At 39.0% G+C, this 15799-nt stretch overlaps 1 protein-coding gene across 1 annotated transcript in view; it reads left to right on the plus strand.

Annotated features, from left to right (window-relative positions):
* The first annotated feature begins 1330 nt into the window (after nucleotides 1-1330).
* The window catches only part of LOC117937006 (protoheme IX farnesyltransferase, mitochondrial), a 35470-nt gene continuing 21001 nt past the window's right edge, over nucleotides 1331-15799 (plus strand). Inside the window, exons 1-4 of the mRNA XM_034860611.1 lie at nucleotides 1331-1471; nucleotides 2579-2721; nucleotides 2932-3328; nucleotides 4039-4163. Of these exons, the coding sequence (XP_034716502.1) occupies nucleotides 1441-1471; nucleotides 2579-2721; nucleotides 2932-3328; nucleotides 4039-4163 (696 nt within the window). The 5' untranslated portion in view covers nucleotides 1331-1440. The remainder of the gene's footprint in view (nucleotides 1472-2578; nucleotides 2722-2931; nucleotides 3329-4038; nucleotides 4164-15799) is intronic.

A 15799-nucleotide genomic window follows, 5' to 3' on the forward strand; every position in this document is an offset into this window, starting at 1 on the left:
TATCGTTCGAGGAAATGAAACTCTGTGCCGAAATCGACAATCATACTGTTTCATTATCTTTGTTTGGGTAAAGCCAGGCTGCAAAGTGAAAGTAGCAGAGATGGCATTAATCAGAAGGTTTCCATCTTGTTGGTCATGGCAGCCAGGGCCACTGAGATGATCACACACATAAACAACAGGCCACACATCGGGGCTAGTCAGAGGACGTACAAGGGCGGGAGGAAAAAGGACAGACATTGAATTAGATGGCAATTTAAATTAATCCCATCTTTAAATCAGATTTATTGGTCAGTGACAGAGGTTTTCTGGTAACCTGACTTCTAAAAAAAAATATAACACAAAGTACAAGTCAACACATTTTGTAACACTTTACTTAAACTCAGCTGAACTAATGGAAGTGTTTCATCAAAAGAGTCTTGCTTGCTTCCTCTTGAAACTATAGCACCCAATCATTACTATAACACACCGCTACAGACAATTGTTTGCAATTGGAAGAAATAGGGTTTTCTCCACTGGTTTGGTGGGTCATATTGTCTGAAATGAGGACCAACATCACAAGAAATAATGTACTTTTAATGAAATAAAATTTTAACTGTCAGTGAAAAAGAGGACAGGCACTATTTCACACGGAAAAACTCAACTATTTAACAAGCGTGATTGTTTAGTCTGTCATCCTCTTTGACTTATAAGACAAGCTCCACCAGAGTCTGGGTGGCTTGTTGACGTCTTTGCTTATGTTCCTGGGGGAAACCCTAATAAGGCCAAGGAAACTAATTAAAGTGGTCGAACAAGGATGCAAATAAATTTAATGGATCAATTTACATCAAACATTTTTTGTGATGTCACCGTAGGAAAAGCAGGTGTCAATAATGAGATTAACAATTGCTGTACAAGCAGTAGAAGTTCAGACGTTTTTTTTTTTTTTACCAATTCCGGTGTTTGTGTTGCAGCGTTTTTACCTGATGGTTTTTTATTTTCTTATCTTGCCGTTTTAATTAGATTGCATTAGATTTCGTTTTGCTTGTTTTTATTGTTAATAATAATAAAATGCAATCATTATCTGCTTTTTATGCAAGCATGGGGCTAGCCTAAAGTGTATAATAATAATACTAATAATAGTAATAATAATAATAGTAATAATTGTATATTATTACCAGAGAGTCTGTTAATAGATTGAATAATACATATATTTTTGTTGTTGTTGTGGCATTTCTGTTTTTGTTGTTGTTGTTTTTTAGATTATTTCGTCGGCAGCACAGATCAGAGCCAGAGCCACAGACCGAAGACTTTATTTTATTAACTATTATTTACGTTAACTGTCTATGCCACAGACTGACATTTTGTGTCCCGGAAGTGTTTCTCTTTACCTAACGAGGTCATAATGGCGGCTCGCTGCATGTGAAGGTTTCGACACGGGAGCCGGCTTTATGAGACGGAAACATGTATAAAACGCCATGTACCAGGCTGGCAGGTAACGCACGTGGAGATGTAATATTTCATTTCGCATGCCGCTGCGTTTTAAAGTCATTTTTAATATGCGACCGCTGAGAATAGCCTATGAAGCTAAGGTGGATGCTAGCAGGCTAGTTAGCATGTAGCTATCCGGATAGCACCTAAGACGTCTGGCAGGAAGCTAGCAGTGACCTTAAATAGAAGTCAACGGCATCTGCAGAGATCAGCATTAGCTAATGACTGATTGCTTATTATAACGACATTATTTGAGCTATTTTATTGTAAATGTGTGTCATAACAACGTGAAGAGCTAGCGTACAGAGCAATGTTGATGTTGGATTTAAAGAAATTGTCAATTTAACACATTAACACATTCATGCAGGGCAACGTTAGCCCATGATACAATATCAGAACTAAAGCCAACTTACTCTAAATATAGCTGTGTAAGGAAATGGATTAAGTAACGTTAGAGATGTATTGTCTACCCTTATGATACACTGAAAATACACTAGTAAAGTCCTGCATTCAAAACCTTACTTATCAAAAGTATGTAAGTACTGTGGGCTAATTGTAGGCCTCCTTAAAGCATAAAAAGAAACAGTAGTCACTTGAGAGTCAAATGTTCCCTAGCAGGTTTTTCCTTTATATCTGATATCTCTGGATTCATTTGAATGCTGCATTAATGTGTATGTTGCATTTTACTGCTGTAGATGTTTAATGTTGTGCTACTTTTAACTGCTTTATATACTGTTGGGTAGTTTAATCTACAGCAGTGCATGCTATTCTATAACATAATCATATGTTTGTGGCAGTGTTGTCCTGTGAGAACCACGTATCTAGAAAGTCAACTTTCATGGCGTCAGAAAAACAGCCCTGTTGTCAGCTTGTTTATTATGCATTTTCCAGCTGATCCAAGAGGCTTGTTAAATACTTTATTTAGCGTGTAGTATGAGAAGTTTTCCAATACATAAAGAAACACTCCTTCATTCAGTTTATTTTGCCTGTTCTTTGGTGTCTTTTTTTTGGTCATGGATTTCGTCATTATGTGTTATTTGTATATTGTTTTGGCACAAATATAAATAAACAATATTTATTTGAATTACTTAAACCTTTACATTTCTTCTAGGTTTGGTTGGTGTAAATGCGAAACAGATCTTAGTTCAAAATGTTCCGCAGTGTAACCAGACTGCTCGCAGCCTTATTCAGCTGCACAGAAGAGATCCATCTAACTTGCTGACGTACCAGCACCTCAACTTCCTGAAACGCCAGGTATCTTTCACTTGGCTCCATATCTCATTGTTTTGTTTTAATTTTGCTTCCTTTGCCCTTTTTAAAATGTGTTGCTTGTTGTAAAGGCTTTTTCTTTACCACACCTGAAAGTGGACTTATTTTTGTTTGTAGTACATGTCTACATTCAGTTTTATTGTCATATAAGTAGATTATCCTATAATTATCTTGTGCACCTGGTTTCCCTTTCAGTACGTAGCAAAGAACAACAGTGAGCTTCACCAACGTGCCATCGCGAAACCGGCTCCTGCCCTGACCATTGTGGACGAGAGAGACGACAGCATTGAAAGACAGGTGCAGAGAATACCAACTATTGATCCTGTGGTCACAGATACCATTTCACAGCCAGAGGATGTCACGAGTAAAGCGCAAGCTGGAATATCAACTTTGAAGCTTAATACGGAAGACGCGGAAGTACAGAAAGATGCTATCTCAAGTAGGGTTGGGACCTCAGTCGAGACTCCCCATGTCCATGTGGAGACAGAAGAAGCAAGGGAGGCACGTCTAGACAGACAATGGAAGGAGATGAAGGTCGATGTGGCTGACTTGCCAGATATTTACGCCAAGCTTGCCAAAATCAAACTCACAGGTATAGTACAAAACACGTCTTTTCTCTCATATAATATGAACTATTCACATATAGAGGTCGATACATGCAAAGAATTACGCAAAAGTACATGCAGAATTTGATGTAGCTCTGAACCTTTTACTTGCAATAAATTGAGAAATATGCTACTTCCGGTGAACCTTCAGAGGTACAGGGAAACTGGTGTTGGGAATGTAAAGTGTGTGTGGTCAATTTAATGCAGTGTCATTTATTGAATTGAGTTTGCACAGAGTTGTATTCACTTCTCCACACCATATCAATAATTGGTTGACTAACAATTGTTATAAATGTCAGAGGTCACACACTCTGTATCAACTAGGGGTTAAGTGTCTTGGTTATGGACACGTTGGTTGATGTATCGCAGTGGACATCGAACCCAGGTCTTCCACATCAAAGTCATGTGACCTATCCACTGCGCCATCACCACCCACCCAGACTCTAACAAGCCATGCTGTCAGCTGGATAACCTATGGATAATTATGTAGTAACTGATTTGAATTCAAATCCGTTCATTTTGCATTACAAGAGATACTGTGCTGTTAACTGCTCTTTTCCTGTTTACATTGAAGCAGGCCTCTACAGCATAATATTAACAGTGTTCTGTGCCTGTTACTTTAAGAAGTAATAATTTAAGAAGGCCACTTTTAAGCCCTGTTTTAATTTGTTTCATTATTCTTGCTTGGTGATCCCAGCACTGGTGGTTACAAGTGCAGCAGCCGGCTATGCAATGGCTCCAGTGCCCTTTGACCCCCTCTTCTTCTTCGTGTCATCTCTGGGAACAGGCCTCGCCTCTTGCGCTGCCAATTCAATCAACCAGGTCAGTTTTCCGCAGAAAGAGGTCAAACAAGGCTATGCATATCTATTTCAGTATGTAAGAGTGTGTGTGTTTTTTTGTCTCTAAGCGTACCATATGTGGACCTAATCCCAGCACAAACCTTCTGAAAGTAAAACTCAGTAATGTTTGATTAATTTCATTCACCTTTCACTGTTCATGGCCTCTAATTGAAACCTCTTTGGCACGTTGTCATGAAGAAGCTTCACAAAGAAAGGAGTTAATGAAGGATTATACTAGAGATGTTCCGATACAGATACCAGTATCGGTATTACCTCCAATACTGCCTAAAACCCTGGTATCGGGAAGTACTGGGGTTTATGAACCAATCCGAGACCATGTAATTAAACCCTAAAGAAAATCTACATTAAAGTAGTTTTATTTATGTTCTTTTTCTGTTATCACTGACTGCCAAACTGGATGATAAAAGGAAGTTCTATGGCATTCATTGTTTGTGTTTGTTCATGTTTCACAAAGAGTTTAACCTGAGCCAGACCAACAACAAAGATAGAAATCATATCACATCCCTACAGGGATAGCAGTATACAGTTATTAAAACATAATAAAATATTGAAGACACACTGGTGTCTGATCAGTACTCTTTATCGGCCGATACGCAAGTTCAGTTATCAGAATTGATATCGGACCATCTCTAGATTATCAAGATGTATCTAATAAACTGGTAACTCTATAAAATGAATGATTTCATTGACTCGAGTGAATCTACTCAAACTAAAACAAAACCATTCATTTTAACAAAGATCCTATGAAGCAATATTAAACACATGGCTTGTGTAATTGTTTTGAGAATTGGAGTCTTAAATCGGTTTGTTTTTTAAGTACCAATATCCTTTTGGAAAGAAAGTGATGAGGACTTGTCTCAGAGCTGGCAGGATATATGTTGGTCTTACAACGCGTAATACATTTTTTAATGACATGGTATACAAACATAAATGTGCTTGTTGACAGACAACCACGTTTTTCCTTATAGTGATGCCTGTGTTCAAGAAAATGCTGAAGGAGCCAGCACATCCTCTTTTTTGACCCACTCTACATTCCTTTTTTGCTACGCATCTCAAAAATGCATTGAGCTGACTTTAATGCTACTATTATTTCCCTCCTAAACATATTTTTTTCAAAGCTATAAACAAAGGTGAGCTAGTGTGCCTGGACGTAGTCTAGTGTTGACGTTGTACATAGGAATTTGCTCCGTGACTCAAGGATATTAGTATAATGGGTGACCGCTGCCTCAGCCCTAGATTGAACTCTGCTTAGTAGTGTCTTTGGCCTGTAATTTAGAAAAGTCCTTGATTACACTGCAGGTTCCTTCCCTTAGGGCCAACCTCTTGTTCTCCTCCTTCCCTTCAAAAAGCAACGTTCCAACTGCTGTCTTCATTGTTTTACAACTGACATTGATTATCGTCAACCTGCATTCTGTTATATAGCATACATTGTATTTATATTGTATATATTGTATCGTCTCTTCAGTGGCCTGAAACAGAGTTGGCTCCAACTCACACTGAGCAGTTGTGTAAATATCCTTCAGGTATTTGAAAACTGTCCCCCTCTCCTCGTGCTGCTGAGAGTAGCCCAGACTCGAGCTCCAAGACGTTCAAAGCGCTGAGTGATGTAAGAGGCCGGTGCCACTGCCAGTACCCTGGGTGTCCCTTTATCTGTGGGCCCACCCTCACATCAGTCCTGTCAGTCTTCATTTTCTCCACTAACTCAGCCTGAGGTTAGGATACGACATGGCTTCATATTTCATTGAAACAATGTTATTTGCCTTGTGGTTCCTCTCTCGGCCTCCTCCATTCAGGTCTAGTTTCAAACTGACAGTGAAGGCAAAGCATGGGCAAAGATGAATTTCAGAGCAGATGTAGCCCGAATTGTAGTTGCAAATTAGATAAGTGTGTGTTAAAACCGGCAGGAACGTCAGGGCGTCTAGCAATTTAAGAAAATTAGGAAAGGTTTAAATCTTTTCCAGGTCTCAAGTAAAAGCCACATTCTTTTTGAAAAGCATTCCTATTTTTTTAACCTACATAAAAATATGACAGAATTAAGCAGGCCAAGTTTCCAACTTCTTGCTGTGTCACAGTATTCTAAATGTCTATGCATTAAACCAGACTAGACTATTCATAAAACATTAGTTTGAAGTCATAAAAAGTAAAAGGTTTTGATATTTGATTGTATAAATTGACCCTCCAGATATAGATGATAGTAAGGAAGCTATATAACAAGGTTGTCGCCTAAAGATCTTTTATTTTCAGAGTTCATTTTGCCTCATACAACAAAAGGGCTCTATAATGTGTGGTATTCTGAGTGCTCCACATGGTTTCTGTAAATAAATATACAGTGAATTGTAAAGAGATCCTGGTGGATTATTACTTCAACATTTCTCTCTGTTTGCACAAATGGCCTTGTGTGTGTCTTAGCCAGAAACACATCAGTGCTTGCTCTGTTAGAGGCCACAAACTCCTTTTTGTGGCTAGTAGCTGGTATGTGAGCCCATGCCTTCGCCCTACTCAGATTCATTCTGATCTCTTATTCGCTGCTCTCTGTGTGGACGCTTTTCATGTCATCATAGTCTTAATTGGCAAGATTTGGAGATGGGATTATTGTTTCATACAAAGTAGACACCTGTCTTGTATTGAGGCTGACTTTGAACTAGGTTATAAGACAGTCGTGCAAGGGCACATTGTTCATTTAATATGTGGTTTAAAGGATAAACATCATTACGAAAGTAAACTTATTTGTTGTTGGTTGTGTCTTGTCTCCCTCTGCTTGTCTGGTATGAAAAGCATGTGCCTTTCTACACACGACGTAACATTAGTTGTTGGTGTTGCTTTGTTTTGAGATTTTTCTGTAATTATACACCTAGAGGTACAGGGGATGTCATGTGTGACACATAATTGCCACTGTGGTGGTACTCTGCACTTTTTGTCAAAGACACACCCTCACCTGTGTGTAATTGATCTCAACACTTTGGTCATCCTAAGCAAAACATCCTACCTTCAGATCTGCTGCCAGGTTTTTTATTTATTTGTATTCCCTTTCATCTTAAAAAAAGAGCTTAACCATGAAGTATGGTTAGTTGTGATCAAAAGAAGAGGTATTTTTATATAAAAAAAAATAAAATCAAACAAAAGCTTGACAAACAAATCGAAGCAAAGAAAGACCCTTGTGAAGATCTCTTCCTATGGACTCTGATGCTCTGTCCTAATCCCTTAATGCTCAACATCTAAAGAGGCCGAGGAGTGTACAAGAATGTGACCACACAAATTACCTTGAGGAAAAGAGGAAAATGCCTTAAGGGAAAGAAAAAATGCTTTGTCTCTTGGAAGTGGAAGTCAGACCATCAGTGGAGCTGTCAAAAGCCAAGGCTGCTCTTTGTCCCATTGGGAAGTGCCCGTAGGGCAAAAAGAAATGGTGTGGTTTCCTTTTATAATGTTACTCGACTTAGGAAACTGACGGAAGGGTGTAAGCACTTGGAGTCACGTAACAGTGGCATTTCACCATCTAGAGTTTCTCACCACAGTCAAAAGACTTAATGCTGTCATGTCTGTCTTACAATCAGAAAAGACAGTCAACTCCAAAAGCAAAGGGATGCAATTATTTGAGCTTCTAGTTCAAGTCGCTCTCGAGGCTTAGCAATTATGAACATTTTTCTTAGCATGTTGTGTTTTGCTTACAGCTCTGTCTTGCTGCTTAGACTGCCATCAAAGTCTGTGTGGAGCTGAAAAGAGCTCTACTACTGCACACTAAGAGAACCTACTCTGAGAGAATTAGCCCATCGGGCTCAAACTCGCAGCAGAGGTTTACGGAGTTCCTTCTGGCTAGCGTAAGAAAAACTGCTGGTCGGGGTGGTCGTCAGGACCCGTGGGCCCCACACCAGTCCCAACCTCCACAGGTGTTCCAGCCGTCATCACCTTCCAGTCTGGCCACTACTACTGCTAATTAGATAATTAGGTCAGACGAGAGTTTCAGGCTGGAGCCTAAAAGACCCCGGGGAAGTCTGAGGTCCCCAGGAGTGTAAACAAGACACGATATGGCCTTTTATTGTCAAATAAGTACTGCTCCACTATTTTGACAGGGGCTATAGTGTAAGTCACACCATGTCAGCTAGCATGTTTGTTTTGATGAAAATTCAAGCTGGCTTGTTTTGTGGCTGCCTAGTGTCATTTCGGCTTTCGTGACCATGACAGTGAGTTTCTTTTGTGCCTGTGTCTCTCCTGTGGTGAGCTGTCTGAGGCTGGCACGCATAAGCGAGCCCCCACAAGCCCCCAGCCCTTCTACTTCATGCTACGCCCTTCTCCCTTGTCCTGTGCAGGCATGCATTATTTACCCTCCTGCGTGCCTCGTTCTGTGTGTGTCTTGGTCAGGCCCTTAGAGTGCATAGGTACATGACTGAACGTGAAGATAAGTAATGCAAACAATTATCAATGTGCATTATGAAAATGTTTTAATTTAACTTTTTTATCCCTTTAAAAGAAAAAAAAACAGTTCTGGAGTTTAACCCTTGTGTTGTCCTTGGGTCAAATTGACCCGTTTCAAGTGTTTTATGTCAGAAATATGGATTTCTTTCAACCAAATTGCCCAAAAATAACATGGATGTTTCCATACAACATTTTTCAGGTAAAACTAATGATTACTTTCATTGAATGTTTGGGGTGTTTTATTTAATCTAATAGCATTTTTTTTATGAATTCAAAAAAGTATCCGGACTAAACTTTGAGATATACCCATCTGGGATCCACTCAACATCCTCGAATCTTAACTATTAGCCAAAATAATTCATAATTTCTGCCTTTTTAACTCAAAACTTACGTGTAATTTGATACAAATGATGTTTTTTGACCATGAATTTGTTGGATGTTTTGAACAAGTTTTTCAAAAAGCAGAAAAAGTGACAAATAAATTTAAAAAAAATGACAAAAACATCGGAAAAGCACAAAAAAAAAAAATGGATCTGGAAGGGCAAGTTCATGGTTGACGGGAAAACAACACAAGGGTTAAGACAAAAAATCTCAAGTCATTTGCTAAGGATTCAACCAAGGTCCAATTAGTTTATGACCTTTTTTAAAACATTTACAATTTGGTTCTACAACTGTAACCTGTGACACCCAAGTTACTACTTTCTGTAGTACAACAAAGCAATGTTTAAAAAAATTCTATAATGACCATTTTGACAATGATTTAAATGTGCAGCTTTGCGTAAAAGCTTTTAATAAGCAGATTAATGGAAATGATTCAAATTGATAGCCATCTATACAACACACTATATCAAGGGGAAGCTCATGCTTTCAGTTTTAAAAGCACTGTCAAGCTCCTTGGCATCACAAAGTGAGCATGTCGGGAAGATTGTTCAGGCATAAGCTGTTTTAGGCCATTTTGTTGAGGTTATTTGTATCCGTGTTTCTTGTTAAGATAAAAATAACTATCTACAATGATACAGCGCTTTTAATTAATTCCAGCATTCTCCCTGGCAAGACACACCCTGCACAGCAGATGGTTGACGTTAGGCGTTGACCTCGAGTGGTCTCGTTCAGCACACCACCATTGGTCAAGGGATAGAAGCAGAATAGCTGCCTGGCCAATTCTAGCGCATAAATTACTTAAAAATGAGCTTCTTTACATCTTTATTGTTTGACTTATGTAAAGCAGCTAAACCGTTTTTTCCATCTGATAAATATATAGCAACTCACTGTTTTCTCAGAGCACTCCCAGTACATGTGAAGATAAGTGCCTTCTGCTTTTTATTGGGCGGAAAGTGCATAAAGGACTGTTTATTATTTTCATGTGGTGCATTATTACAGAGGTGAGATATGTCCTTTGAATGAAATTGTAGTGAATCTGCTGATGGTCTGGATTGCGTGAAGTTCTGCAATGCTAGACGATACATCATGCCAGTTGAGACTTGGAGATTGGCTGAAACATACTGCCATATAGCTTGTAACTGGCACACTTTTACTCTTTATTCAATAATACAGCACTCCTGATTAGAGGGAGGCCGATAGCAGCCCCATAACTTTTTTCTTTTACTCTCAATTAAGATCAGCCCTCAAGGTGTACGGTGTCCCCTGGCAGACGCCTTCGTCCATCCATCCCATTCAGAAGTTATTTACCCTGCAGCCTAAAAACTGTAGTATGGTATTACTTCTTAATGATAAATACATTTCTAACCATATTTCTTGCAAAGAAAAGTAGTAGAATTCATAATAAAAGTATGCCAGAGTTGCAGTCAATAATTAGCCATTTAGTCTGTTTTATGTACTCCATTTACCTTTTAAGACGGTTGGCTGCAACTACAATGGTGCTTTGCCTTGACTGCACCAACATGGTTTTAAACTACTTTAGACACACTCCAGATGCAGATAGCGGTCCGTCAGCAGCACAGTAGGTGGTAGTTGTCCACCTCAGGCTGGGTTGGCTATAGAATTGCTCTGCCCCAACAGTCAAGGCTGCCCCAACAATTTTCCAGGATGGGGCCCTCTAGTTTAAGGCACCTCACATAACATGGTACCTCTTGAGAAGATCATTAGTTGTAACAAGACCTCATAGCTGCTAAAACCCCACCATCCATTGGGCTCTTGAAAGAAAATGAAACCCTTCCACTGCTGGATTTTTGTCTGTTCCCTGCTGAGAAGTAGCGACAGAAGATATGGTTTCAAACCAGTGCTGGTGGAATACCTCTAGCATGATAAACTTTCCATCCTTTTTGTGCAATTTATTTAATTCTGCTTGTGAATTACCCCCCACCATTCTTATACCCGAGTCCATTTGATGAGTTGCAGTGGATACCTTAAAAACAACCCCTATATTGATAGAGTACTCTATTTGTTTTTCTTGCATGTAAAGCTTCAAAAGTATTTTAAGACAGATGGAGTTGTACAACTACTAGTCCGTGCCATATCAGCTCCACTGGCTATGTACTGTAAGTCACCCTTCAAAAGGGGTTTGTCTTGTCAAAGGATTATGTTTATGCTTTGTTATAGTTAACGGTCAAACACATTAGAGACTTTAGCCAAATGGGCGATTTAACAAAAAACAAGTTTCCTTACTTAGTACAGATGCTGCTCTTAAGATCGTGTTTTCCAACAGCTTAGTAAACACAAAGAGCAAGCTGATCTTTAACATGGATAGTTTTGAGTTTTTTGTTTTCATGGTCTCCACCAAGCTGTTAGTTCAGCCTCGGAGAAGGAATGGAAATTCCTTTTTAATTGCCTAGCAAGATGGCACTAAATGGACTCGATGGGTGTCTCTCTTTAGTTGCTGGATTAGGATGAATATTTAATCAGACAACCCTGTTTAATAGTTAATTTCTTTAAAGGCTTTTGTCTTTGTCAACCACAGGGTGCCAATCTATTTCAAACTGTACAAATGGATCTCTTGCAGCCTCAGATGGGAGACAGATGCTTTCCTGTGATAGAGTCATGAAGGGTAAATCCACCTTTCATACACCCCCAAGATAATGCCTTAGGGAGCAAATAGCGTTGCCAGGCAAAGGGTTAGCTCGGCATAGATACAAAGATAATGATACACTGGTTTCCACTTGTCTTTTATCGTTTACTTTATTGTGTGTTTTTAATAAACATTTCTTATAACAAGAATTTGGCACCAGTGTTGCAGTTGAACGGCACCTTTATTCATTATCTTACATAACTTTAATGGGTTAAGTTTTTCCAAGTCTGTGTCTATGCTTTATACAAAGTCTATTAGGAACCAGTCCCAAAGTGGCATTGATACATGTCCTGGATCTGATATTCATGTTGAATCCAGTTGTCTGTTAGGTAGCTGTTGGCATTGTCCATATACATTTTGTACATTTCCTCATAGTGGATGGTTTAAAACATTTAATGGTGCAGGATAAACTTAATGAAGTAGATTGACATGAAGTTAGAGGCAATTTATTTAATAATTTTAATATTTTTATGAAAGAGTGTTTGCAGGTAACAGCAGCAGTCTTATAAAGTACTTGTAGGGTGTTGATTTTACGCGGCACAGCTTTCCTGCTGATGTGAATCCGTAAAATACCAGCCCACCTCATGCAGTCGATAAAACTGCCTGGTCAAATGTAATGAGTCAAACAGAGTGAATTTAGAGAATACTGGAAACGGCCAAAGCAAGATCTTTCTCCCTGTCAGTTTTTAATCACTTTCTTCAATTCAAAATGAGCCAAAGCTCAGTGTTTAAAGTCCAAGAATTATACCATAAAGTTTTACTTTTTTTAAGGCAAAGATGGCCAACAACATACAATTTTTACATGTTTGAAATGGTAGCTGTATCTTTCAGAAGTTGCACTTTTTCAGTGGTTGTCTTCCACTGACCCTGGCATCAGAGATTCTAGTTGTTAATATATATTTACTCTAGGGAAATGATTATGACCCCCAACCTCAATGACACCCTTCCCTAGACACATAAGCTAAGTCAAGCTTATATAAAGGATGAAAATAGGCAGTATAACAAAACAAATAGATTGGTACAGTCTTCATTTTTGGTCATGTGTCTTAGAGAGTAACAACACACACATATATTGTATCAATATACATGTTAATATGTGCTTGACTTTTTGTCATTCCAAATGAAAGGTGTCCTTACTTCAAAAGAAGAGGAACGGGGCTTCTCATAGCTGTTGTGAAGCTCACACTCGCAGTACTACTCACACGCAGGGTGTCACTCTGAGCTTTCAATGCCGCAGCTTGTTTGGGCAAACTCGCCTCACCACAATAGTGTTGCCGTCACCCGAGGGGATAAACATGACTGACTGATGGGCAGGTGGAGCCCCTCTTCTCCACCTCCCTGATTAGCCTTTAGTTTTTCACAAAACACTGTGATTATGTGCTTCAGTGACCAAAAAGGCAAAATGTAGACACCATTGAGACTTGACTCACAGAGGGTGGAAAACCACCCACCTTAGCACTGTCTGGCACCAATGAACCTTTCTACACCTCATTCTACATTCTACATTCTACACACGCTGCATTTGGCAATGGCTGACCTCATGCAAGCTGAGTAAATGTTGTTACACCAACTACAACATGCCATCTGATGTATTTGTTTTCTCTCTTTCTTGTTAGTGCTTGTGGCGGTAGTTTCTGCATGTTAAAAGTAGAGGCTGAATATTTATGATCAAAAGGTTTGGACCATATATCTGAATTAGAATTTGTCTTAGAGTAACTGCCAGAACTACCTGTACTGAAAGCAGCTTACATGGCTCTCTGTGACAGTGTCGGGGCTGTCTGCGAGTGTCCCAATTTCCTTTCCCATCCTGGACCTACTTTCCCAGTGAAATGGATAGTGGCCTGTCAGCACCTCTATCGTGCATTGTGGAGTTATCGGTGAGTGAAGGCAGTCAGTGTAGAGGCCCCTGGATGTCTAGAGGACAAATAGATCCTCTGGCGGTAGTGTCACACTGAAGCATATTGTAAACAGTGGTAGTGGGTTGATGCACCAGTTTTAGAAGCGGCCCTCTCTGCTTTCCATAAATCCTTTGCGCTGTTGAACATTAGCAGACTGTAGCCAGAGTATTGCATGTCTATTGAGTGTATGTAATATGACTGAATATTGCCAAGCTTTGGCAAATGTTTTTGGTTTACTTGAGCAGCTCAAAAGTACCCATTATGACATGAATAAAGTAAAAATTATTAAAGACCGAACATGCAATGACTTTACAGATTTATATGATGCTAATTTTAGTCATGAATACATACTGTGTTTTGTAGTTTTGTACAGTATTGCAATAAAATTAGCGACAGAGAGGTGAATAACAAATGTTATTGAATGACCTGCTCTTTTCTGCTTAAATGTAGTAGTTACTTAGCTTTCTTCTTCTGTTTGGTTGCTGGAGATATAATTGTACATGTGGACACAATGATAGCTCCTAAACTCTGCTCTTTATTTAGATGCATCATAAGCTTTTGATCTTGGACTTCTTTCAAACATAAAACACGATTGGCTTGAGAATAAAAGACCTGAAAAGGTTTTTCTGGTTTTAATGTAGCTAAACAATAAACAAGTAGAGAATGTTGTGTTTTGTCAAGGCTGAGAAAGTCGATTCAGGAAAAAACATGTTTAAAGGCATCTACTTTGTTAAGAAATCACGTTTATGTATTTGTGTACAGTTTACCGTTTTTTTTTTTTTCTCCAGCTTGAAACTCGAGTTTACCCTCTCTATCTGAAGGTAACTTAGCCAAAGGCAAGTAGGAACACTCTTTGTAATGCTGAGATCCGTGGATAATTAACAAAAGCAGCCCTGTTTATGGCATGCCCGTGAGCCAACACTGAATGCTAATTTGATCCAAACCAAGAAGCTTTTGGGGCAAGGACATCGCTGCTGGAAAACAAAATGGTTACCAACATACACCAAGGCTTCCCCCTAGCCTCGGCTCAGTCTCACATTCTTAAAATCTCAGTTTGATATTCAAGTTTATTTCTTTAGCCCAAAATCACAAGGATGTCTTATGTCTTGTTAAGGTTGGCTTTACAATATAATCATATATCTGTACAGTATATGTACAGTAATGGCACATGGAGGGTTAAATTCATTTTCATTTTTTATTTGTTGAGATTAGTTAAACCCAGATTAGCATTTATGTGGTCGGTCGAGGGCTGTTTCACGAAAGCAGAATTTATAAATCCAGGATAACTGATTACAGCGACTAGACCTAGTCTAATCTGTGCAGCCTGGCTTGGCCAAGCCAGAGTGAGCAGCTTCCTGTGGGAGCATGATGAACACATTATTTGTAAAAAAAGAAACAAATATTGAGTGAAACCAAGTCAAGGCTAAATTGAGCTAGGATAACTTAAAAAATCCCAGCTTAATGCACTGGGTTTGTGAAATAGCCCTCTGGTCTTGTAGAATGTTGACAGATTGACAGGAAAGGAATGGTGTAGTTGGGTTGTTTATTTGTTACAACTTTGACTGATTTGAATACTTGTTTTCTCTCCATAACTACGGGTTCGGAATCCTCTCTCGCCTTTAATGTGTACATTTCCCCTCATCTATTAAAGAAAAATCAGAGGTCCTTTCGCTGCACCATTACCGCGTACCTTAGATTTTTACTCGCTGTATTTTCTCATTTCCCCATAGTTTGAGAAATTGTTTCTGTGCTTTCAGCTTCTGCTCTTATTGTTTGAAATTTAAAAAGGGCTCTTGTCTGGTCTCCAATGTCTGTTATTCAGACGGAATTTCCTGAATCTTAAGTGCCACCTAGGTCCTCAGTCCCTCATTATGTAATCACAGAGCATACACAGGTGATATTTAGCATACAAAAAAGGTTTAGTTTTCTATGTCCACGGCTTTTGGGTGGTTTTGCTCATAATAGTCACATTTAAAAGCAGAGGTGAGGGCTATTTCCATTTAAATAGAATGCATGTACATGAAAAAAACATATTATCTCTCACAACGCTCTCTTAATATACATGCTCATATCTGCTAATGCTTTTTATCAGTTAACGATAGTAAATCCAGGCTCTGCTCCTGATATTCGTGTTATCTACCCGCAAATGCATATGCATACAGGATACAGGTGTGTCTCACTGTGCATGCTGCGGGTGCACACCAGGTGATTAAATAAAGCAAAGTGCACTGCCAGTACATTATACCTGTTTCATTGAAATATGCT

This window comes from Etheostoma cragini, chromosome 21 (genome assembly GCF_013103735.1).
Source record: "Etheostoma cragini isolate CJK2018 chromosome 21, CSU_Ecrag_1.0, whole genome shotgun sequence".
Taxonomy (NCBI): domain Eukaryota; kingdom Metazoa; phylum Chordata; class Actinopteri; order Perciformes; family Percidae; genus Etheostoma; species Etheostoma cragini.